This window comes from Pelophylax lessonae (genome assembly GCF_965119305.1).
Source record: "Pelophylax lessonae genome assembly, chromosome: 1".
Classification (NCBI taxonomy): Eukaryota; Metazoa; Chordata; class Amphibia; order Anura; family Ranidae; genus Pelophylax; species Pelophylax lessonae.
The window spans coordinates 363,709,741-363,730,421 of NC_138768.1; the positions used below are offsets into that span (position 1 = coordinate 363,709,741).

The 20,681-nt window shown below is 39.8% G+C and overlaps 1 protein-coding gene across 2 annotated transcripts in view; it reads left to right on the plus strand.

Moving 5' to 3' along the window:
• The window catches only part of TRPM6 (transient receptor potential cation channel subfamily M member 6), a 316,186-nt gene that overhangs the window by 81,253 nt on the left and 214,252 nt on the right, over nucleotides 1-20,681 (plus strand). For both annotated transcript variants that reach the window (XM_082260562.1, XM_082260563.1), the window contains exons 2-3: nucleotides 14,647-14,726; nucleotides 15,887-15,925. In XM_082260562.1, the coding sequence (XP_082116688.1) occupies nucleotides 14,647-14,726; nucleotides 15,887-15,925 (119 nt within the window). The remainder of the gene's footprint in view (nucleotides 1-14,646; nucleotides 14,727-15,886; nucleotides 15,926-20,681) is intronic.

Genomic DNA, 20,681 nt, shown 5'->3' on the forward strand with positions numbered 1-20,681 from the left:
TCTGCCAATCTGAGCAGGCAGTGCATTCAATAATAGAATACATCGCTCACTGTGATTGGCTCAGCGCGGTATACTGTATGTAGCCGAAGCTACGGTACATACGGTATACCGGTACAGGATTCCCACACAGCTAGCGTCTTGAAATTACATCTACTGGTAATACTTATACTTAGGGTACCTTGGAGATATTATGAGAGATTACATGTATTACAGTACTTGGGGTACCTTGGGGATCTATGAGAAATCTGATGTTTTTCAATGGTGTTGCCTTGCTTCGGAAGGGGGGTAGTCTTATACGGCGAGTATAGCCCAAAACCTATGTTTTAACTTGAAAATTAAGGGGGTCGTCTTATATGCCCAGTCGTCTAATACGCCGGAAAATACGGTATGTAACGTAATTCCTACCACTGAGCTTTATCCTTTATTACAAAATTATAATACATGCATTTCCTTAGGGATTCGCGTTTTTTTTTTAATATTTAATTTAAGGTATATTCATGAGTGGACAATGTACCTAGCCTATCTAAAATCTGATTCAAATAATATTGACATAGATTGGAACTATGGTAGAAAACATTTTCTTTTTCTAGTTCTGGATGGTATGGGGAAGAATTGGAACCTACAGTATGTCATGTTTTTGTATGGTTGAAAGTTTCCCATAAGGCCTCATGCACACTGGGCATTTTTCCTCAATTTGTAGAAATTTCCTCCATTTCTCATATTCTTTGTGTCCCTTGGACAGGAAATAAAGGGAAATTTGCCCAATGGGACATATCTACCAAAAACCATGACAGAGGTTTTAACGAATGACTACTTTATCCAAAACGAAATTAAAGATATAAAGTACTTTAAATGCAGCTACATTAAGCTGTTTAGCCATGCCAGTGAAATGAATCAGAAGAAGCCAAATTACCCAACTTTTTCCTGGCAATAGCAGCCATACTGTTTTTTTTTTTTTTTTTAGATCCTAATTAGTTAAAAACATAATTTCTATACATTGAGTGCTAAAAGGCTTAAAATCTAAAGTGATATTATGTGAACACTGTCTCTTTAAATATGCACAATAGTGCAGTGCTCAACCAATCAATGTAAAATAATATTAAAGTGACAGTGCAACAAATAATTCATATATCATGCAGTATTAATCAAAACAATTCCTATGTCATATAGTGATATCCACACGTAAATAGAAAATCCATATATAATCCAGTGATATCCATATATAAATGAAAAAGTGCAAAAAGTCAATATAATGTAGTGTCCAGAAGTTGATCACAAACGGTGAACAGATGGAATATCCACAAATTGATCATAGTGATATCCACTGTCTTAGTGCAAAAAAAAAAAAAATGCTTAAAGTGCACCCACAGGGTGCCAGTTCCACCACCACTATTCACTCACCAGAATGATTATTAAACTCAGCCTGTTAAAGCTTAGCTATCTCACAAAGCCTCTGCCCTGACCTCCACACTAGGCTCCTCACTACTGACCATGGATAGCTGGGCTGAATGAAAAAGAGCTCACTACGGGGTGACATCAGCCACTGTACCACCAGGAGGCACCTCCATTTGGCTGCTATCTGGCTAAGCTATAACAGGCTGAGTTTTTTTTTACCATTCTGGTGAGTGCATAGTGTTGTGGAACTGGCACACTGTAGGTGTACTTTAAGTGTAATTTACGCACTAAGACGCACTTTTCTGATAATTGTCTGGAGGGGGAGATCACTGTGATCCATTTGTGGATATTACATCTGTTCACCATTTGGAATCAACTTCTGGACACTACATTATATGAACTTTTTGCACTTTTTCATTTATATGTGGATGTCAGTGGATGAAATATGAATTTTGTATTTATATGTGGATATCACTATATGACATATGAATTGTTTTGAGTATTAGTGTATGATATATCAGTTATTTGTTGCACTGTCACTTTAATATTATTTTACATTGATTGGCTGAGCAGCTCTTCACCCCTTAGCGCTCACTCTTCTTGATAATATTGTCACTATAAAGATGATCATGTTATGTTTCAAACTATTGTGGAGTCATCAGAAGTGCTTTGGTATAACAGCTCTACACATATGTAGGAAAAATTACCAAATTTCAGCATATTGTCACGATAAGTTATATCCCATTATGTACACACAACCAAAAGAAGCGCAGTAGTAAAGCTATGTAAGGTGACTGAAGCTTAGGAATGTTTGTAAAGGCTTTATGCCAAACTGGCTGTTCCTGCAGGTAAATATTACTGCTCTTCATTTCAGAGTTTGATTTCTCACTTGCAGGTATTATCATTTCTTTGCTAAAGAAGCAAACATTTAGTTATCTAGTATTTGTGTTTCCATGCTATGGTGTGTTTGTGCCTAAAAGGATTGTTGCTGGGATAGAGTGTCTTCCCTTTTAATGTTCAATGTGCAAACCCAGTGCTATCCCCATGCAGAGAAATGTGTATGTATATATATATATATATATATATATATATACAGTATCTCACAAAATTTATTACACCCCTCACATTTTTGTAAATATTTTATATCTTTTCATGTGACAACTTTGCTACAATGTAAAGTAGTGAGTATACATTTTGTATAACAGTGTAAATTTGATGTCCTCTCAAAATAACTCAACACACAGCCATTAACCACTTGCCGACCACCGCACGACTATTTATTGCGGCGGTCAGCCCCTTACAGGCAAAGTGACGTAGTACTACGTCGCTCGCCTGAGAGCCTCTAGGGGGCTAGCGTGCACCGCCGGAGGCACGCTCCGGCCCCCGCTCGTTCCCTAACATGTCCGCGCGTGTGACCGGCGGACCCGACGTCCGCCGGTCACTCGCGATCTCCCGGTGGAGAGGGAGAAAGGCAGGCGGCTAATGTAAACAAAGCCGCCTGTCATTCTCCCTGATCTAACTGCAGAGATCATACGATCCTGCTATGTAGGATCGTATGTCTCTGTGGTTAAATCACTAGCCACACCCCTTTACAGTTAGAAGAACGCCACTAGGGACACACTTAACCCCTGCATCTCTAATAAAGTTACTCGTTAAAAAAAAAACAATAAAAATGACAAAAATCTTTCCCTTAGTTATTAAACGCAATAACTTTTGTGCAAACCAATCAAAATACGCTTATTGCGATTTTTTTTTACCAAACATATGAAGCAGAAAACAAATTGGCCTAAAATGTTAAAAAATTTTGATTTTTACATTTTTTTGGGGGAATTTCATATAAAAAAAATTTGAAAAATATTGTTATTTTTTCAAAATTGTCGCTCTTTTTTTGTTTATAGTGCAAAAAGTAAAAATTGCACAGGTGATCAAATACCACCAAAAGCTCTGTTTGTGGGAAAAAAAGGACATCAATTTCATTTGGGTACAGCTTCGCACGACCGCACAATTGTCCGTTAAAGTCACGCAGTGCCGAATCGCAAAATAGGGCCTGATCAGGAAGGGGGTAAAATCTTCCAGGGCTTAAGTGGTTAATGTCTAAACCCCTGGCAACAAAAGTGAGTAGACCCCTAAGTGGAGATGTCCAAATTGGGCCCAAAGTGTCAATATTTTGTGTGGCCACCATTATTTGCCAGCACTGCCTTAACCTCTTGGGCATGGAGTTCACCAGAGCTTCACAGGTTGCCACTGGAGTCCTCTTTCACTCCTTCATGATGGCATCACGGAACTGGCGGATGTTAGCGACCTTGCGCTTCTCCACCATCCATTTGAGGATGCCCTACAGATGCTCAATAGGGTTTAGGTCTGGAGACATGCTTGGCCAGTCCATCACCTTTACCCTCAGCTTCTTTAGCAAAGCAATGATTGTCTTGGAGGCGTGTTTGGGGTCATTATCATGTTGGAATACTGAAGAAAGAAAAAAAAAAAGAATACTGAAGAAAAAAACAAGGAAAATTCTGCACTAAATGTGTTTTTTTAAAAATGATGTGGAAAATATAAGTGAAAAACAAAAGCAGCTCACACAGACCTATAGAAAAAGCCGAAAACAATACTAGTGATACGTGTAGCGCTAATAATTGATGTGAGTAACATATGAATAAACCACGATCAATACATAAAAATATGTGCCCAAGATGAAAATAAATGAATAAATATGTGCATAAAGTCCATACATAAGTCCATAGAAAATAATGGAAAGAGGTTAAATCCAAAGATGAATAAAAACTTGTGTTGCGAAAGAACCACAAGTCCCAGCATGCAAATGAAGGTTACAATCCTCTCACAGCAAAAAAGGGGAAAACCACCAGTGAGGATAGATAAATGATTGGCTGCTTACCATAATCTGATGGCCTCAAAACTAATGTATTGATCATGGTTAATTCATATGTTACATCAATTATTAGCGCTACACGTATCACTAGTATGCAGCCCTGCAGCCCAGTCTCCAAAGGGAGGTGATCATGCTCTGCTTCAGTATGTCACAGTACATGTTGGCATTCAGGGTTCCCTCAATGAACTGTAGCTCCCCAGTGCTGGCAGCACTCATGCAGCCCCAGACCATGACACTCCCACCACCATGCTTGACTGTAGGCAAGACACACTTGTCTTTTTACTCCTCACCTTGTTGCCACCACACACGCTTGACACCATCTGAACCAAATAAGTTTATCTTGGTCTCATCAGACCACAGGACATGGTTCCAGTAATCCATGTCCTTAGTCTGCTTGTCTTCAGCAAACTATTTGCAGGCTTTCTTGTGCATCATCTTTAGAAGAGGCTTCCTTCTGGGACAACAGCCATGCAGACAAATTTGATGCAGTGTGCGGCGTATGGTCTGAACACTGACAGGCTGACCCCACACCCCTTCAACCTCTGCAGCAATGCTGGCAGCACTCATACGTCTGTTTCCCAAATACAACCTCTGGATATGACGCTGAGCACGTGCTCTCAACTTCTTTGGTCGACCACGGTGAGGCCTGTTCTAAGTGGAACCTGTCCTGTTAACTGCCGTATAGTCATGTTGCAGCTCAGTTTCAGGGTCTTGGCAATCTTCTTAAAGCCTTGGCCATCTTTATGTAGAGCAACAATTCTTTTTTTTTAGATCCTCAGAGAGTTCTTTGCCATGAGGTGCCATGTTGAACTTCCAGTGACCAGTATGAGAGAGGGAGAGCGATAACACCAAATTAAACACACCTGCTCCCCAGTCACACCTGAGACCTTGTAACTCTAACGAGTCACATGACACTGGGGAGGGAAAATGGCTAATTGGGCCCAATGTGGACATTTTCACATAAGGGTGTACTCACTTTTGTTGCCAGCGGTTTAGACATTAATGGCTGTGTGTTGAGTTAATTTGAGGGGACAGAAAATGTACACTGTTATACAAGCTGTACACTCACTACTTTACATTGTAGCAAAGTGTAATTTCTTCAGTGTTGTCACATGAAAAGTTATGATAAAAAAATGACAAAAATGTGAAGGGTGTACTCACTTTTGTGAGATATTGTGTGTATATATATATATATATATATATTAGGGCTGCTGAATATAATTGCCGAATCGATGCATCGCGATGCGACCCTTCGCGATTCTGCATCGATTCGGGGTGGTTGAATAATCGATTACCTAATGACGTCACTTCCGGGGGCGGGGTATACATGAAGAAGCGCCGCGTCGCCTCATGAACCGCTGCACTGCACATGAAGTTCCGGCTGGGCGCCGGTCGGACCGCCCACTGCCTGCCTAGCCTATGCTCTGCGGCTCTGCCCTCCTCGTCAGCGGAGTGATTCTGCGGAGGACTCGGAGAAGGCGGGAGGACCGAGGAGAGCGGGGAATCATGTGTGGCCGAGGACTCGAAGGAGCGGGAGGACCGAGGAGAGCGGGGGATCGTGTGTGGCCGAGGACTCGAAGGAGCGGGAGGACCAAGGAGAGCGGGGGATCGTGTGTGGCCGAGGATTTGAAGGAGGCGGGAGGACCGAGGAGAGCGGGGGCTGCGGAGGACTCGGAGGAGGCGGGAGGACCGAGGAGAAGACGCCTGCCACTGCAGGTAAGTGTACTGGTCAATCTGGCATTGAAAGGGTGCACACTGTGGTCAATCTGGGGCACGCTGTGGTCACTCTGGGGGCACACTGGTCACTCTGGCATTGAAAGAGTGCACACTGTGGTCACTCTGGGGGCACGCTGTGATCAATCTGGGGGCACACTGGTCACTCTGGCATTGAAAGGGTGCACACTGTGGTCAATCTGGGGGCATGCTGTGGTCAGACTCTGTAGTCCCCCTAGTTGTTGTATAACAGGCCCTGGTAAGGAGGAATGCTGGGCTCTGTAGTGCCCCTAGTTGTAGTACAGTAGGCACTGGTAAGGAGGAATGCTGGGCTCTGTAGTCCCCCTAGTTGTAGTACAGTAGGCCCTGGTAAGGAGGAATGCTGGGCTCTGTAGTCCCCCTAGTTGTAGTATAACAGGCCCTGGTAAGGAGGAATGTTGGGCTCTGTACAGAGCCAAGCATTCCTCCTTACCAGAGCCTGTTATACTACAACTAGGGGAACTACAGAGCCCAGCATTCCTCCTTACCAGAGCCTGCTATACTAGAATTAGGGGGACTACAGAGCCCAGCATTCCTCCTTACCAGGGCCTACGGTACTACAACTAGCATCAGGTAACTCTTCAAACCTGATGTGGCCTGCTCTAAAGGGGGATCTATGAGGGGACCTGCTCTACTAAAGGGGGATCTATGGGGGAACCTGCTCTACTAAAGGGGGATCTCTGGGGATGCTGGCCTGCTCTAAAGGGGGATCTATGGCGACCCTGCACTAAAGGGGATCTATTCCATAGATCCCCCTTTAGAGCAGGGTCCCCATAGACCCCCCTTTAGAGCTCAGTTCCCCTGGATCCCCTTTAGGACAGGCCCAGGCTCCCCATAGATCTCCTTTAGAGAAGGGTCCCCATAGATCCCCCTTTAGAGAAGGGTCCCCATAGATCAGCCTTTAGAGCAGGGTCACCATAGATCCCCCTTTAGAAAAGGGTCCCCATAGTAATCGTGATGCATCGTGATGCATCGCGGAATCGAATCGTATCGAATCGCGACCCTAATAATCGTAATCGCACCGAATCGCGAGATAAGTGAAGATGCGCAGCCCTAATATATATATATATATATATATAAAACAATCAAACTGTGCAAATAAAATTTAGAGCCGCTTCACACATATGCGATGACAGACATCGCATGTGGTTCGCAGCGCACTGCTCTGCAAATCACATGCAATGTTTGTGCGATGCAAATTCAGCCATACAGATTGCATGGCTGAATTTGCATCGCATTCGAACCAATCTCGCACAGGACCCTTTTTTGGGTCCGCACCAGAATTGGATCGCATGGGTGTTCACACCTATGTGATCCAATTCATGTCCGAACCTGCAGTTCGCACTGTGATCTGCGAACTGATCTGGGGGCGTCGTTAACTTTGCATTGACACCCCCCAGCGATTCGCATATGACAGTGTGAACTGCCTGCAAGTTGAGTGCGATGCGGGAACCCGCAGTGGATTTGCAGGGTTCCCACATCGCATATGTGTGAATTGGGACTTAAATCCAATGCAAAAAATCTAATCAACTAAAGTTTATGAATAAAGTTCATAGATAAATTGCATAATTGTGCTGTTTTCAAAGTCCACAGCAAGTATTCTAGAAAACCGCAATCCATGCTTTGATGCTTCTGTGCCAATAAAGCGCAATAAGAGTAATAAGGTGCTGTGCTCCCAACCTATGTGCCCACACTCCCCACTTTCTGGAAGCTTAAATGCCTGCAAGTATGACCAAAATCCTATGTAGTACTATGTATTTCAGCTCCTCCACTTGTTAAAGCAAGATGGCTAGTTGATTTTTAATCATGTAAAAAGAATCGAGAGATCTCCATAGCGTGATTCCATTTTATTGAATAAAAAATTTGATGTAAAGCATACAGTAAGTATAACATTCACAAGAATACTTGGTATTGGGAAATAACTTCGGTTTGGAACACAGCTCTGCAGCATGCGTTCCAAATACCGGATGTGACTTTACCAGAAGTTCCCATCTAATGCATTTCGTTCCTCCCACGGAGCATCTTCAGAGGTTGAAAAGGCTGGTGATAAGTGGGTTTTTTATGATCATTACTCCTACTACTCTCATCCATCCTCCCACTATGCCCAAGTAACCCTTCCATTTCTTTAACTCCATATTGGCAGGGGGACTCGGATAATACCATTTCCACTTCCTGCTTCAACAAACTGGAACAGGATTTCTATTGTGCAACCATGTAAATTACCTCCTATCAGCCTACCTTTACCAATATGTCCCTTTATTCAGTTACACATATTCAACATATCCTAAAATGTTGAAATTATTTAAATTATATAAATTAACAGATATTTACATTTATCATATAGTGTAGCTTTTTGAATTGCTACAGTTGCCCAACTACAATACGTGTTACTGCAGATCGCAGATTTTCTTTCAATCTAATTGTGACAGGTGCTGCAGGAAAGGTGTAAAATGAAACACATGCTATTCTTTTTCATTTTTGAAAAAAATATCTAGATAGAAAACATTTTTTTATTATTATAATTTTACTAATTTTCTTAGATGTGTAGTTATTTGCTTGTAAACATTTTTATTTTTGTGGAAAAATAAAACGTTTTAAACTGCTTAGATCTGGCAAAAAAACTGGCAAAAAAACATTTTCTTCTTTTATACAAATATTCTTTTTTACATACAAAAGACATTTTTGAAACACAGCAACACCAAAGTAAAGCCTCATATGGCCCAAAAAATAATGTTTTTGTTGTCATGAAAAATGACAGAATTACTGGTAGAAAACTCACAAAAGATCAGAGGTCACAGCCGCTGACCTAATACTTACTATGTAGTGGCTTTCGCCTCCAATCTTTTGTGATTTTTCTTCTTTCAGGAGTAACAGAAAGATAACATGGTGGAAATAGAGCTGTGGGGTGGCAAAGAAGTCAACCAACCGAGGAAATGATGATTCTCTGCAAGCTTAAAGAGGTTGTAAACCCATACAACTTTTTTTTTTTGCAACCTGTAAGAGAAACACATAATGAGCTAGTATGCATCGCATACTAGCTCATTATGCAATACTTACCTTAGAACGAGCCCCCGCCGTGCCGCCCGCTTACCTGTATGACGGGCGACATGTCCAGTCGCCCGTCTTCCGGGATCACGGCATCCGGCCATCTGATCACGCACGCGGGAGCCGACAGTCACGACACAGGGCTCTGAAGGAACGGCACCAGCAGCAAACTAGATAGCAAAACATAACAAAGTAGATAGCTCTAGTTAAAGTGGAAGTAAACCCTCCTTATGTTTTCAGCCAAGGAAACTGCCATGTTGGCCTCTGTTGGATCTTCAACAGCCATGATGCTGCACATGTGATCAGTTATGACTCCAGCCATTGGATGGTTTGACAGTTTGGTTGAGAACACATGCAATGATACAGGTACATTTCTGGCATGTGCCGGAAACAACTTTTTTTAAACAGTTAAATCTATGGGTTTACTTCCGCTTTAAGATATTGTAGCAGAAAAGAACACTGATGTATGTAACTGTTTTACAGATTGTCCAGCTTTGAAAGATTTCTTAATTGTTACATATTTAACTAGCCTTTGTACTTACATACAGTAATGCTGCCATATTCCTGAGAAACCTTTCTTTTATCCAGATAATTCATTTTATTCATTATATCTTACAATCTTGTCATTTTGTTGTCCCACAACAGAAGTTAGATAGACACTCTCATCAACAGAGAAGAAAAAAAATCTTCAAGTAGTTATATTGCTACAACTTGCTATTATTTTCTGTACAAGGCATCTATGCTATTTTTTTTCTGACTCCCAAGTAATATGCTATGAAAGCTGTATATATCTCTCTATAAAGTTCACCACTGTTTTTACAAACATCTAATATCCTGACTGGCACTGTTTTACCTCTTCTTTGACTCAAAAGCCTTATATTCTGAATAGGTCAGGCTTTGATAAGACTGATTTTTATTAACTTTCTCAGTCTATGGTGAGGGCCCTATTAGTTTAAATGCTTGGACCTTCTATCATTAATGTATGGGCTGTGTAAGGTCATGTATGTATACCACAGTGACTGCGTGAGGCTGCATGCAGAGATCCTTGCCATATGCCTGCAGTGCAATGGAAATCTGTGTCTTCTGTTGCTGGTTGCTAAGCAGTTCCTGGCAATTTTAAAGAAGTTCTTCTTTAAGATTACAATCTTTGGTTCTTCTTTGCAAGGACCTTTTAAACTGTTTCTGGTGATGTGTTTCCTGTTTGAGAAGGTACTTACATCTCCTGTGCTGCCCTTGAAGACTCCTGGAAATAATTACTAGGCCAAGTGGATCAGTATTTACATGAGTGCATTTGGACTGGTTTGCCTAAGGAACCATAGGAGGTTGATGAGGGATACCCTGAGTGGTGTTTGCTTGAGCTACTGATGTGAGGTTTTCTGCAGAGAAAGCAGTTTTAGAACTACTTAGAAAAAAGTGGTGATGGAAATCTGCTTAGTGTACTGGATCTGAGCTCTTTGACACTGGGGAGTTGCAGTTGTGGAAGAGGGGCTGTACTTTGAATGATTTTGTGTTAGGGGTGATACAAAATCAAATAGACACATTTTTCTTTTTATTATTTATTTGATTTCATATCACCCTTAAAACAAAATCATTCAAAGTACAGCCCCGGCAGTGTTTCTCAACTCTGGTCCTCAGGGCCCACTAACAGGCCAGATTTTAAATATTACCTTGGGGAGATGCAGACTTGAATACTGCAATCACTGAGCAGCAAATTATATCACCTGTGATGTATTTCAGTTTTCTTGCAAACCTGGCCTGTTAGTGTGCCCTGAGGACCAGAGTTGAGAAACACTGCTCTAATGCTACATAAATAACTCTGTCTCTGTGTACCTCTATGCATTCAGTCCAAGAGATTGACTCTGTATTCTGTGAAATTTACTGTTACTAAAAGACAGGATAAACAGCTGATTTTGTTTTGCCCTTTTACTCTCATTTCAACAGACAGTGCCGATGCTCTCACCAGGAGCTTTAAGGAGAAGCAGGGCGAAAGCTCTTCTAGGCCTACTTCTCCTGTGGGTCACAGGAATGCACTTCGTTCTCTACTCCTGTTACCTGTTTTGAACAGTGGGCTAAAGTATGCTGTCAGTCAGCTGATGTCACAGAGCCGGGATCCACCCAGATGTCTGGACCAGCAGCTGGCTCAGCCTTTCAGCAGGCCATTGAGAGCCTGAGCCAGCCGCTCCTGCCCTCTTCACAGCCCAGCGCTTAATGAGCGCTGGAGGAGCAGAGCACAGAGCCGGTGACTGACAGATTTTCTTCTCACTGAAGACAGAGAACTGAGCGATCAGAGGCTTTGACCACTGGGTTCTCAGTGTAGAGACAGCAAGGACCATCTGCAACTGGGATCGATGTTGCAGCCATCTAGGTGATTGATATTTTCGATTCCCACATATCTCTTTTAATTTAGGATGCAGCTTGGTGCAGGGAAGTATGAAAATTATATGAACAATGTGTCATTTTACATTGTAAATTAGGGTAATGTTTGAATGTATATATAAGACTAATATTAATATTGGGTTTACTGACTTTTTTTGGCCTACAGTATATATGATCTGTATTTATCAGTTTTATAATAATTTTTTTGTTTTTTGTAAATTAGATTTTTCAAATCACTTAATATTAAAAGGATAACAATTGACATAAAAAGAATGTATCGATATACATATATCAACAAAGGGTACATCATTTTTTGTTGTATCATAACTGGGACAAGTAGGATCAAATAACATGGATAAAATGGACGGGAGGAGGATGTAAAGTGAGAGAGTATCAAAAATATGTAAAAAAGTATCTTGGATAAAATCAGAAATATAGAATACCATCATGGAATGTTTTTTGAGCAAGACTTTATGTATTTAAAAGATCCTTCCTGCTTATTGCATGGGTGGCATGTAGAGTTAAGTAAAATTCCAAAACCATTTAAAGTGGGATCAAGTTCAGTTTATGAAATATTTTGAAATGTTTTTTGGATACCTTGATACTTCTTTTTATGCTCAGGAAGGGTACTATTGAGCTATGATTGTTGATTATTTTAGTATATTCATTATAAGAAGAAAGTACATTTTTTTTTTTAAATGTTGAATAGTTTGTCCAGAAAAATCAGATTTTTTCTAACTTCTGTTGGTGATGTAATATGTTAAAGTCTCTAAAATATTTTCAAGTTTTTTTTTAAAAGTAACACTTTAAAGAAAACCTTTAAAAAGACATTAGTGAGAAATGATTCAATGGTTAATAAAAGGTTGAATACAGGTGTTTATCTTTGAATATAAGGTTAATTGGGATATATTCTGTGGGAGTAGTGTGTTTCCCACAACATTGATTACTAAAAAATCTCAGTTTACTAGGATCTTTTCCCATTCCATAACTAATACGTTTCAGATATCTGTAATATCCAACCACCATTATATTTGTTTATAGTTAACTGGTTATATGGTATTTTTTTAATATATTTTTTTATCTGTTTTTTTTTTTATTTACCAATTAGAACATCCCAATGATCTGAATTTAGCACAGCCGTAATTATTTGAATTCAGCATGACTGTATGTGGCTCCGCCTGCATGGCTGTATCATTGAGTAGTGAAAATGTTACCACCGCTGCAGAGGGATTATGCAGAATGCATCAGGGATCCCTTCCTTCTCTCCCACCTCTGTAGTTCATCTGCTCTTCCTCCAGCTAGGTCTGTATGGAAGCTGGGGGAGTACATTGCAAGAACCTGTCCATTGCACCCATGATGCAGTGATGGGGGTTGCAACGCTCTGCTGGCTTCATTGCAATAAATGTAGTAAATGCACACTGATCATAAGATCAGCCGTTTTTACATTTACTTTTTTTTTTACAAAAGATGGATTTAACCTTTAAAGCACACACAAGCATATCACAAGCAGATTTGGTCATTATATTATTTCGTACCTTTTCCATTATTCCACTCAGTATAAACCAGTGTCCTAAAACAGTAAAATTCACCCATCAAATCAAGTTAAAAGGGGAAAGGCCATTGTTCTTATTATTTACAAATGTATGAAATCAGATTAACACTTCTTTTGTCTTTGGTAAATGCATTACTTGAGCCATAGTTAAAAACGTGAATAAAGATAACTTTAAATGTAGGTCATATTCACTACCTAATATAATTTTAGATTATAGACCATTAGATACTCCATATTCATGTTCTCAAATCTGGTTTAATTTTTTTTTTTTGTAGTATAATTATCACTATGGGTAGTGACTCTATATTTTTTTATTTAGTTTTACTGAATGCTTGAATGTGATATGTTTTGTAGTCCAGTGTTTCTCAACCTTTTTTCTGTCAAAGCACCCTTTAAAAATTATGGACAATCTCGAGGCACCCTTTAAAAATGATGGACAGTCTCAAAGCCCCCTTTAAAAATTATGGACAATCTTGAGGCACCCTTTAAAATTATGGACAGTCTCAAAGCACCCTTTAAAAATTATGGATAGTCTCAAAGCACCCTTTAAAAATTATGGACAGTCTCAAAGCACCCTTTAAAAATTATGGACAGTCTGAAGACACCCCATTCTAAAATGTAAAAGCTATTCTAGTTTTACATAATGCAACAACATCCACAAGTCCAAGTAGGACACCTAACATTAGAGGTGATTTATTCTTCCAAAGCAAATATACTTTTGCACACTGGTATTGATTAGTATTGCAATGTTTTTCTTCTCCCTTAGTTTTCCTCCATCACTCAGCTAATGTCACCTCAATGGTGAAGGAGAGGGGCAGGGTAGGGTCAAACAAGAATGCCATCCTCCTTATCAACTGATAATGCCATTGGTCATTAGGACACTGACATCTAGAAGGTTGTAATGGGCACAATGAAAACCTGTGATTTATTGCAACAAAAAAGGCAGCCTTCATCCACACGCTTGCTTGTATACAATTTTTGGGCTTTTTATTTTTAGGTTTTAGACATTTTGTCAAGGCACCCTGAAGAAACCTCAAGGCACTCTGTTTGAAAAAGTCTGTTATAGACAACCATAGTCCAATTACAGAGTTCATGTTTACCAAATGTAGGTTTAGGCGTATTTATTATGATGCACATACTGTCATTTTTAATTTGAGGATAGTGGGGACGATCTCCATGTACAGGCCAAAAAGCTTTTAGTATCCATACCTGTAAAGTTGTCCATAGTTAAAGTTGGATTGAATACTCTTATGGTAGACATATGCTACAAATATTCTGTATAAAACCAAAATATAATTGTTTTCATGGCTTATAGACAGCTGGACACAGCCATCAGTTTCAATTAACCTACTTCTCTCCAACCTAGTAATGTAGTAGAGACTTTTTGAGCTATATTGTGGGTTCAGTTGAGGAAATTAAATTATTTGCTTCGGTGGATATAAAGAAAATTGCTTAGAACATTGCTCTGATCATGCACATATACAAAAAAATGAAACCTTTACATGGAAAATAGACTTCCCTTTATCAGCTGCCAGAAATTTACTAGTTCTAGACCGAAAGGGAAGTCTAGTTTATGTTATATAACTGTTTTACATTTTTTTTTAATATCTCTTGATTTGGTTCTGCTTTTGTTTCTTAGTCCCAGAAATCTTGGATTGAAGACATTTTCTGCAAACGAGAATGTGCAAAAATAATTCCAGCAACCAAAGATCCTCACAGGTAGTGTAGATTTTTTCTATGATATATTTTATATTCAAAACAATTGAACTTTTGAAATAGTGTGATTAATAAACATTGCACATGTCTAACTAGGGTCACCATATGGGATGGATATTAAAAAGATGTGTGTGCTGTAAACAGGTTAAACACTTAAACAAGCTAAAACAGTTTTCTTTTAATTTTTAATAGAGTATGGGGGGAAGGGAGTAGTAGCCACTGTTTTTTTTTTTTTTTCATTTCTAGCTTCTTATGGAGGATTTCCTTCATTTTCAGTCATGTAGACTCAACATAAACTAAAAGGATTTTTTTATGCAAGGGTGATTCCCCCTTGGAAGTTTCCCCATTTGTTTATAGTCTGGGGGCAACTCAAAATTTTGGTTTTACCTTCACTTTCTTTCCGGGTAACATGGATAATCAGGACAAATAGAGAGTGAATGTTGAGGCTTCAGCAATAAAAAACTGGCATCAGCTCTAACCCCACACTATTTTATATTTAAAAGAAAAAAGCAAGGCTTGGGAATGAGTCTGCACAAGTGCCCCCATAGAAAGTGTCTTTCTATGGGGACACTTGCAGGAGGGGAGGAGCCAGGAGTGCTCACCGGGGTACCCAAAAAGCGGAGGTTCAAGGCCCGTTGTGTTCAATTCCATTGCACAGAACAGGTAAGTATACACCTGTTTAGGTGTAAATATACACCACTTAAGGTGTTCATGGAAGCCACAACTGGGACCCATAATTTTAATAATTATCATTAGTCTAAAACAACTTTTTCCTGCAGATAATGTGCTTGTGTATATTAAACAGGATATATTTTAGGCAAATCTGTGCTTTGCCACGCATGGCGAAACAACAGGTACACTTTAATGTCATCCTACCCAGCAACATATACTTACCTTTCTTTCACTTCAAACTTTCATGTTTTTTTTTTAAAAGGAGGGGTGGGGCTAGAAAGCATAAGCTTGGGCTGGCTTATTGGGGGAAATAGCGATTGGAACATAACCTCTCATCAACCCCAGATAGTGTGGCTATGAGTAGTTTCAGAATCAGTCCAATAATAAAGCTATGTGTAGATACACATTTTACAATAACCCTGCAAACTGTGGCAAGGTAAGAGATGCTATGCATGTGTAATTAAATTATGTGTTGTTTTTTTTTCCTGCAGATGTCATGGGGGATGTCACGTCTGCCAGAATCTAATCAGGTGAAGTAAAGTGAAAGGATTACAATTGGTTCTGTAATAATTATCCAGCTCCTGTGTACCTCTTACAAACTAATGTTGTCTTTAGTTAACTAATAAAAGCTGAGAGGCTGATGATCTATTCAGCAGAGCTTAAGGGAAAAATAAGTCATTGTTACATGACAAAGAACCAAAGGTTTATAGTTCTTTACTGTGACACTGTTTTCAAAGTTTGCATAAGTAAGTATTAAAGGAGACTATACTTACCGTAGGCTTCACCTCACATATAGTATAAATCTGGCAACTGTCCATTGTTTTTCAGTGTGCTTTTCCTGGCAGGGATTAGATGAGCATGTTTGCTTTCCTAAGAGAATGTCAGTAGATCTAATCTGCAGTATACAAGTCAAGGCAGTTTACGTTGATGTTGCATTTGCCAATTATAATGTTTCTCTTACAGCTTGTAAATACTAGCAAATGTATGTCTGTTCCTTGCGTAGGCAATAAAAAATAGTGGTGCGAATGTAAATAGGAAAAGCGTGCACAGAACAAATCAAAATGGTCTTGTACACAAGTAAAAGACAATATTGTATGGTACTTCTAAGAATGTAAGCATATCAGAAGACAACATTGTTGAGTATTATGCCTCCTACCGAGTATTATGCCTCCTACCGCTTAGGTCCAGCTCCCATTCTTTGTCGTTTGTGCAATCTTTATTCTTTACATGGTATCTGAATATGCCTACTCATTTGCAGTGAGCATCACAAGGTTCTTTTAGTGCAGAGGGTAACATGTAGGAAAAATACTATAGAGAAAGATAAGTGGTGTAAAAAATAAGGACCAGTTCACACTGGTACGATGCCAGACATCGCATGTGATTCACACTGCATTACTGTGAAGATCAAATGCGATATCTGTGTAATGCAAATTCAGCCATACAAACTGTATGGTTGTATTTACTTTGCATTTGAACCAAACTCATGCAGGACCCTTTTTTTTTGTCTGCACCAGAATTGGATCTTATGGCTGTTCACACCCATGTGATCTGATTCCTGTCCGAATTCTCAGTTCACACTGTGATCTGCGAACCAATCTGGGGGTATCTTTACCTTTGTATTGACACCCTCAGCGGTTCGCAGAGGGCAGTGTGAACTTCCGGCTATTCAGGTGCAATGTGGGAACTGGCACTGGATTCACAGGGTTTCCCGCCTTAGTAGATTGTGCAGTCAGACAGTGTGTGGACACTTTAGTGCTCAGTGCTCTAAATTATTACTTGCATACATGGGAGGGGAAAAAGTTTTCCATCCTCAGAGTCCTTCTTGGCTCTATGAGGTGTGGTTGGGCCAGGCCAGACCAGACCAGGCAAATTATTAAATAAAATAACAAATGTAGGGCGCTGATAAAATATATGGTGTATAGTGGAAACCATAAAATTATTTCCCTGATTAGGTGCAATCAAAAATAAATCACAATAAAATAATCACAGTAAAATAATCACAATCCAACATATAGAGTGATATTTTGTGATAAAGTGCCAATGCTCATAAATAGATTCTTAAATAAATATATGCTTAATGAATACAATAAAATATTATAAACAACTAATGGTGCCAGTGCAGAATAATGTGCTTTATAAAAAATATTTTGTAATGGGAAACAATATAGACACATACCGTATATACTCGAGTATACGCCAAGTTTTTCATGGCACCCCAATTATAGTATAATTAATGACAACCTTCTATTGAGGGAAAAGTGAGTGGGCTGTTTCAAACAACATCCAGTTTTACAGACATGTGGAAGGATGCTGAACCTTTAGAGATTGTCATTGAAACCGACATCATTTGGATCATTTGGAGTATTTAGACCTGGACTAGCAAGGGTGTATCTTCCACAGGAGAAACGTGAGACACTCCAGTCTTAGATTCAAAGTCTCCAGTCCAGGAGCAAGTCCTAAATCTATGGTAAATGTATATTTTTCTACAGATCACGAATAGGGAGGTAAAACCCAACATGTGGGTAGTTGCTTAGTGATATTAAAGTACTCCTGAAATAAGCACATGTTTATGATGGCAAAGCCCTCCAGAAATAAACACATTTGTTTAAAAAAATTATTAATAGGCACTGGGCAATATTAAAGGACCAAGAGTGTACAAGAGTGTTTTGGGACTGTTGCCAAATTAACCCAGGTTTATTTTTGCAAAAAAACATGGGTCTGAACATTGCACCTACAGTTTCATTGTGATTTGAGAGAACAAATAGTCTGTAGAGATGGGAAGATTAGGAAAAATACCATACATCATAAAAACAAGAAATTTTAAATAAAAAATGCAATTACCTATAATACCAATCGAGTTACCTATGGCACACCGTGCCCATGTAAAAAGTGGACTGAATGAAAAATAAAAACAAGCAAGGTGGATGGAGAAATTCCCCCCATTGGTTTATTGTATTCTGAAAGTGGCTCCTGCTGCTGTCAGAATAAGCTGATCAATCGGCACAGCCACTGATTGCCAAAAGTTATCCAGCATGTCAGTTCAACAGAAGTTGTACTGACGACTTCTGTCGAACAGGGGTGGCCAAATACAGCTTAAAATTCACAAAGTCCCTACTAAACAGTCTGAAGTTTTATGCCCAGCTTTAGACTTACCAAAAGAGAGCTGCAGATTTAGTATTAAAGAGCACTTCTGCAACATTTTTGCAGGAAGTTTAAGCATCCACTTTCCAAACATTTTAAGCAAATGTAAAGCTTCAAAAAATTTTTTTTTTTAAATAACAAACATTCCTATAAGGACTCACCTGTGGGCTCAATCCTGAGCTGTGCTGCCTGCATACATAGACACAGTCAGCACAGCTTGGCCAATGGCTCCCGCTGCTGCCTCTGTGAGCAGAGATAGGAGAGAGAGCCACTACACACAGGCACAGGACTGGATTGAGAAGAGACTCAGGTAAGTACACATGGAATGCATTGGGGAAAAAATGTGCAGCCTTAGCAACCATTTGAACATTATGGCATGAACCTGCAGGGGCGCTTTAAGTTTGTCCATAATAGTAATCTATTTATTGCATGGATATATTGAATAGTTCAATTTGGACCAATGTAAGTATCCATATGCCATATCTGTGGGACTGGTTTTGAAGCAAAGAAACACTGTTGTACTTGCCACTGCCTTCTGGTTCCCATTCCAAGTGGCTGCCCTGCTGCATAGAAACCACAGGGGTAGCTCACTTGGCACGGTGCCATTCACAGAATGCCTTGCATTTTCCTCAATAAATGCAAAGCATTCTCTAATTAGATGAAGTGGAGATCTTGACATTACCACCCCCTCTCTCTACATTCTCCTATCAGAGAACACCTTGCACTAATTTAGAAAAAATGATTCTTGGGCACCTGGTCAATGCAGGGGACTTGGTCTCCTCTCCGATCAAGAGCCTGGAACTTTAGGTGATTTGAGTGCTTCTTGAGTGTTGGACCATCATACTGGAGGGTCATCTGATCTTGCTTCAGTCGTACAGCACCGGTGGTGTACAGTACATTGTGGTGGTGTACAGTATATTAATCATCAGGGAAGAATCAGAAGTCTTACCCTGGTAAGAGAAGTAGATCTGATCCTGTCCTAAGCAGAACTTCATGTTACAGTGTTGTAAGGTGTATACATTCCAGTTATAGAAAATTGGTAGGCAGACTTCCTCGGCTGGCAGCACCTGTACCAGGGAAAGTGGTCCCTATATCCTAGGGTGTTCCAGGATCTGTGTCACAGGTGGGGGACATAGCGTGCAGACCTCCAGACTTCCAGGTTAAACAAAAAAACTGGCCAGAATTGCTCCCACAGAATGGGAATCTTGCAGCAGAAGCAATAAATGCTCTAGTGGCTCCGTGTGATCAATACACCTTAAAATTCAATATACATTAATTTTCTTCCTCGTGTGTTTCGAAGGATCAAGCTGACTATCAGTTAGGGACCAAACACCCCTAAATTACGAGATGCAGAAAGGTGATGCCACCCATTACCCCTTCTGGAGAAGCCCTACATAAAATCAATATTATGTCTGATGTCTATCAAACTTCAGTATTTTTTAATGCAATAATATAGTAGTTGTTAGACTGTAAAGAATGGTCATCTGGAAATATTGATACAGTTAGTAAAACTGGCATGGGGGAGTGTCTGCTGAACTATCGTAAAACTCTTCAACATCCCCTCAGAACACTCCTCAGACCCTTTCGATGGTTACATCAATTCTGTAACTGCCCTTCTCAGGGACCAGAAAATATGGCTGTGTCTGCTGCTAAAGAGCTCTCAGTTTTTCTTTGAAGCCATACCAGGTGTGAATGGGAGGGGTTGTGACCAAGTATAACTATCCAAAAGTACTGTTATCCTTTAATCTAAATCCTAACCTAGACCCTAAATCTAACTGTATCCCTGAAATCTATAATCAATTTGTGAATGCAAATAATTTGTCAAAGTTCTTGTTGATGCCTGCATGACAATTCCTAAACGCTGCTTTAAAATTAATGTAACTGAGAGCTTGGTCCTTTAACTAACTGATTCCTATTTTTGGTGCCAATAACTCTTGTGGAATATACATTATATACTGTATAATGTATGGATTTGGTTGAACTACATGAGCATACTTTATGGGACTTGCTGTATGTTTTGAAAAGTAGTAGTGTTCAGCATATTCAACATGCCTTCTTTCTTCTGTTCATCAGCACTCCAGTGGTCTCACATGTTTTTTTGCTTGTAACCGTTGGTGACTTTACCTCCTTCCGACCTGAGCGGAA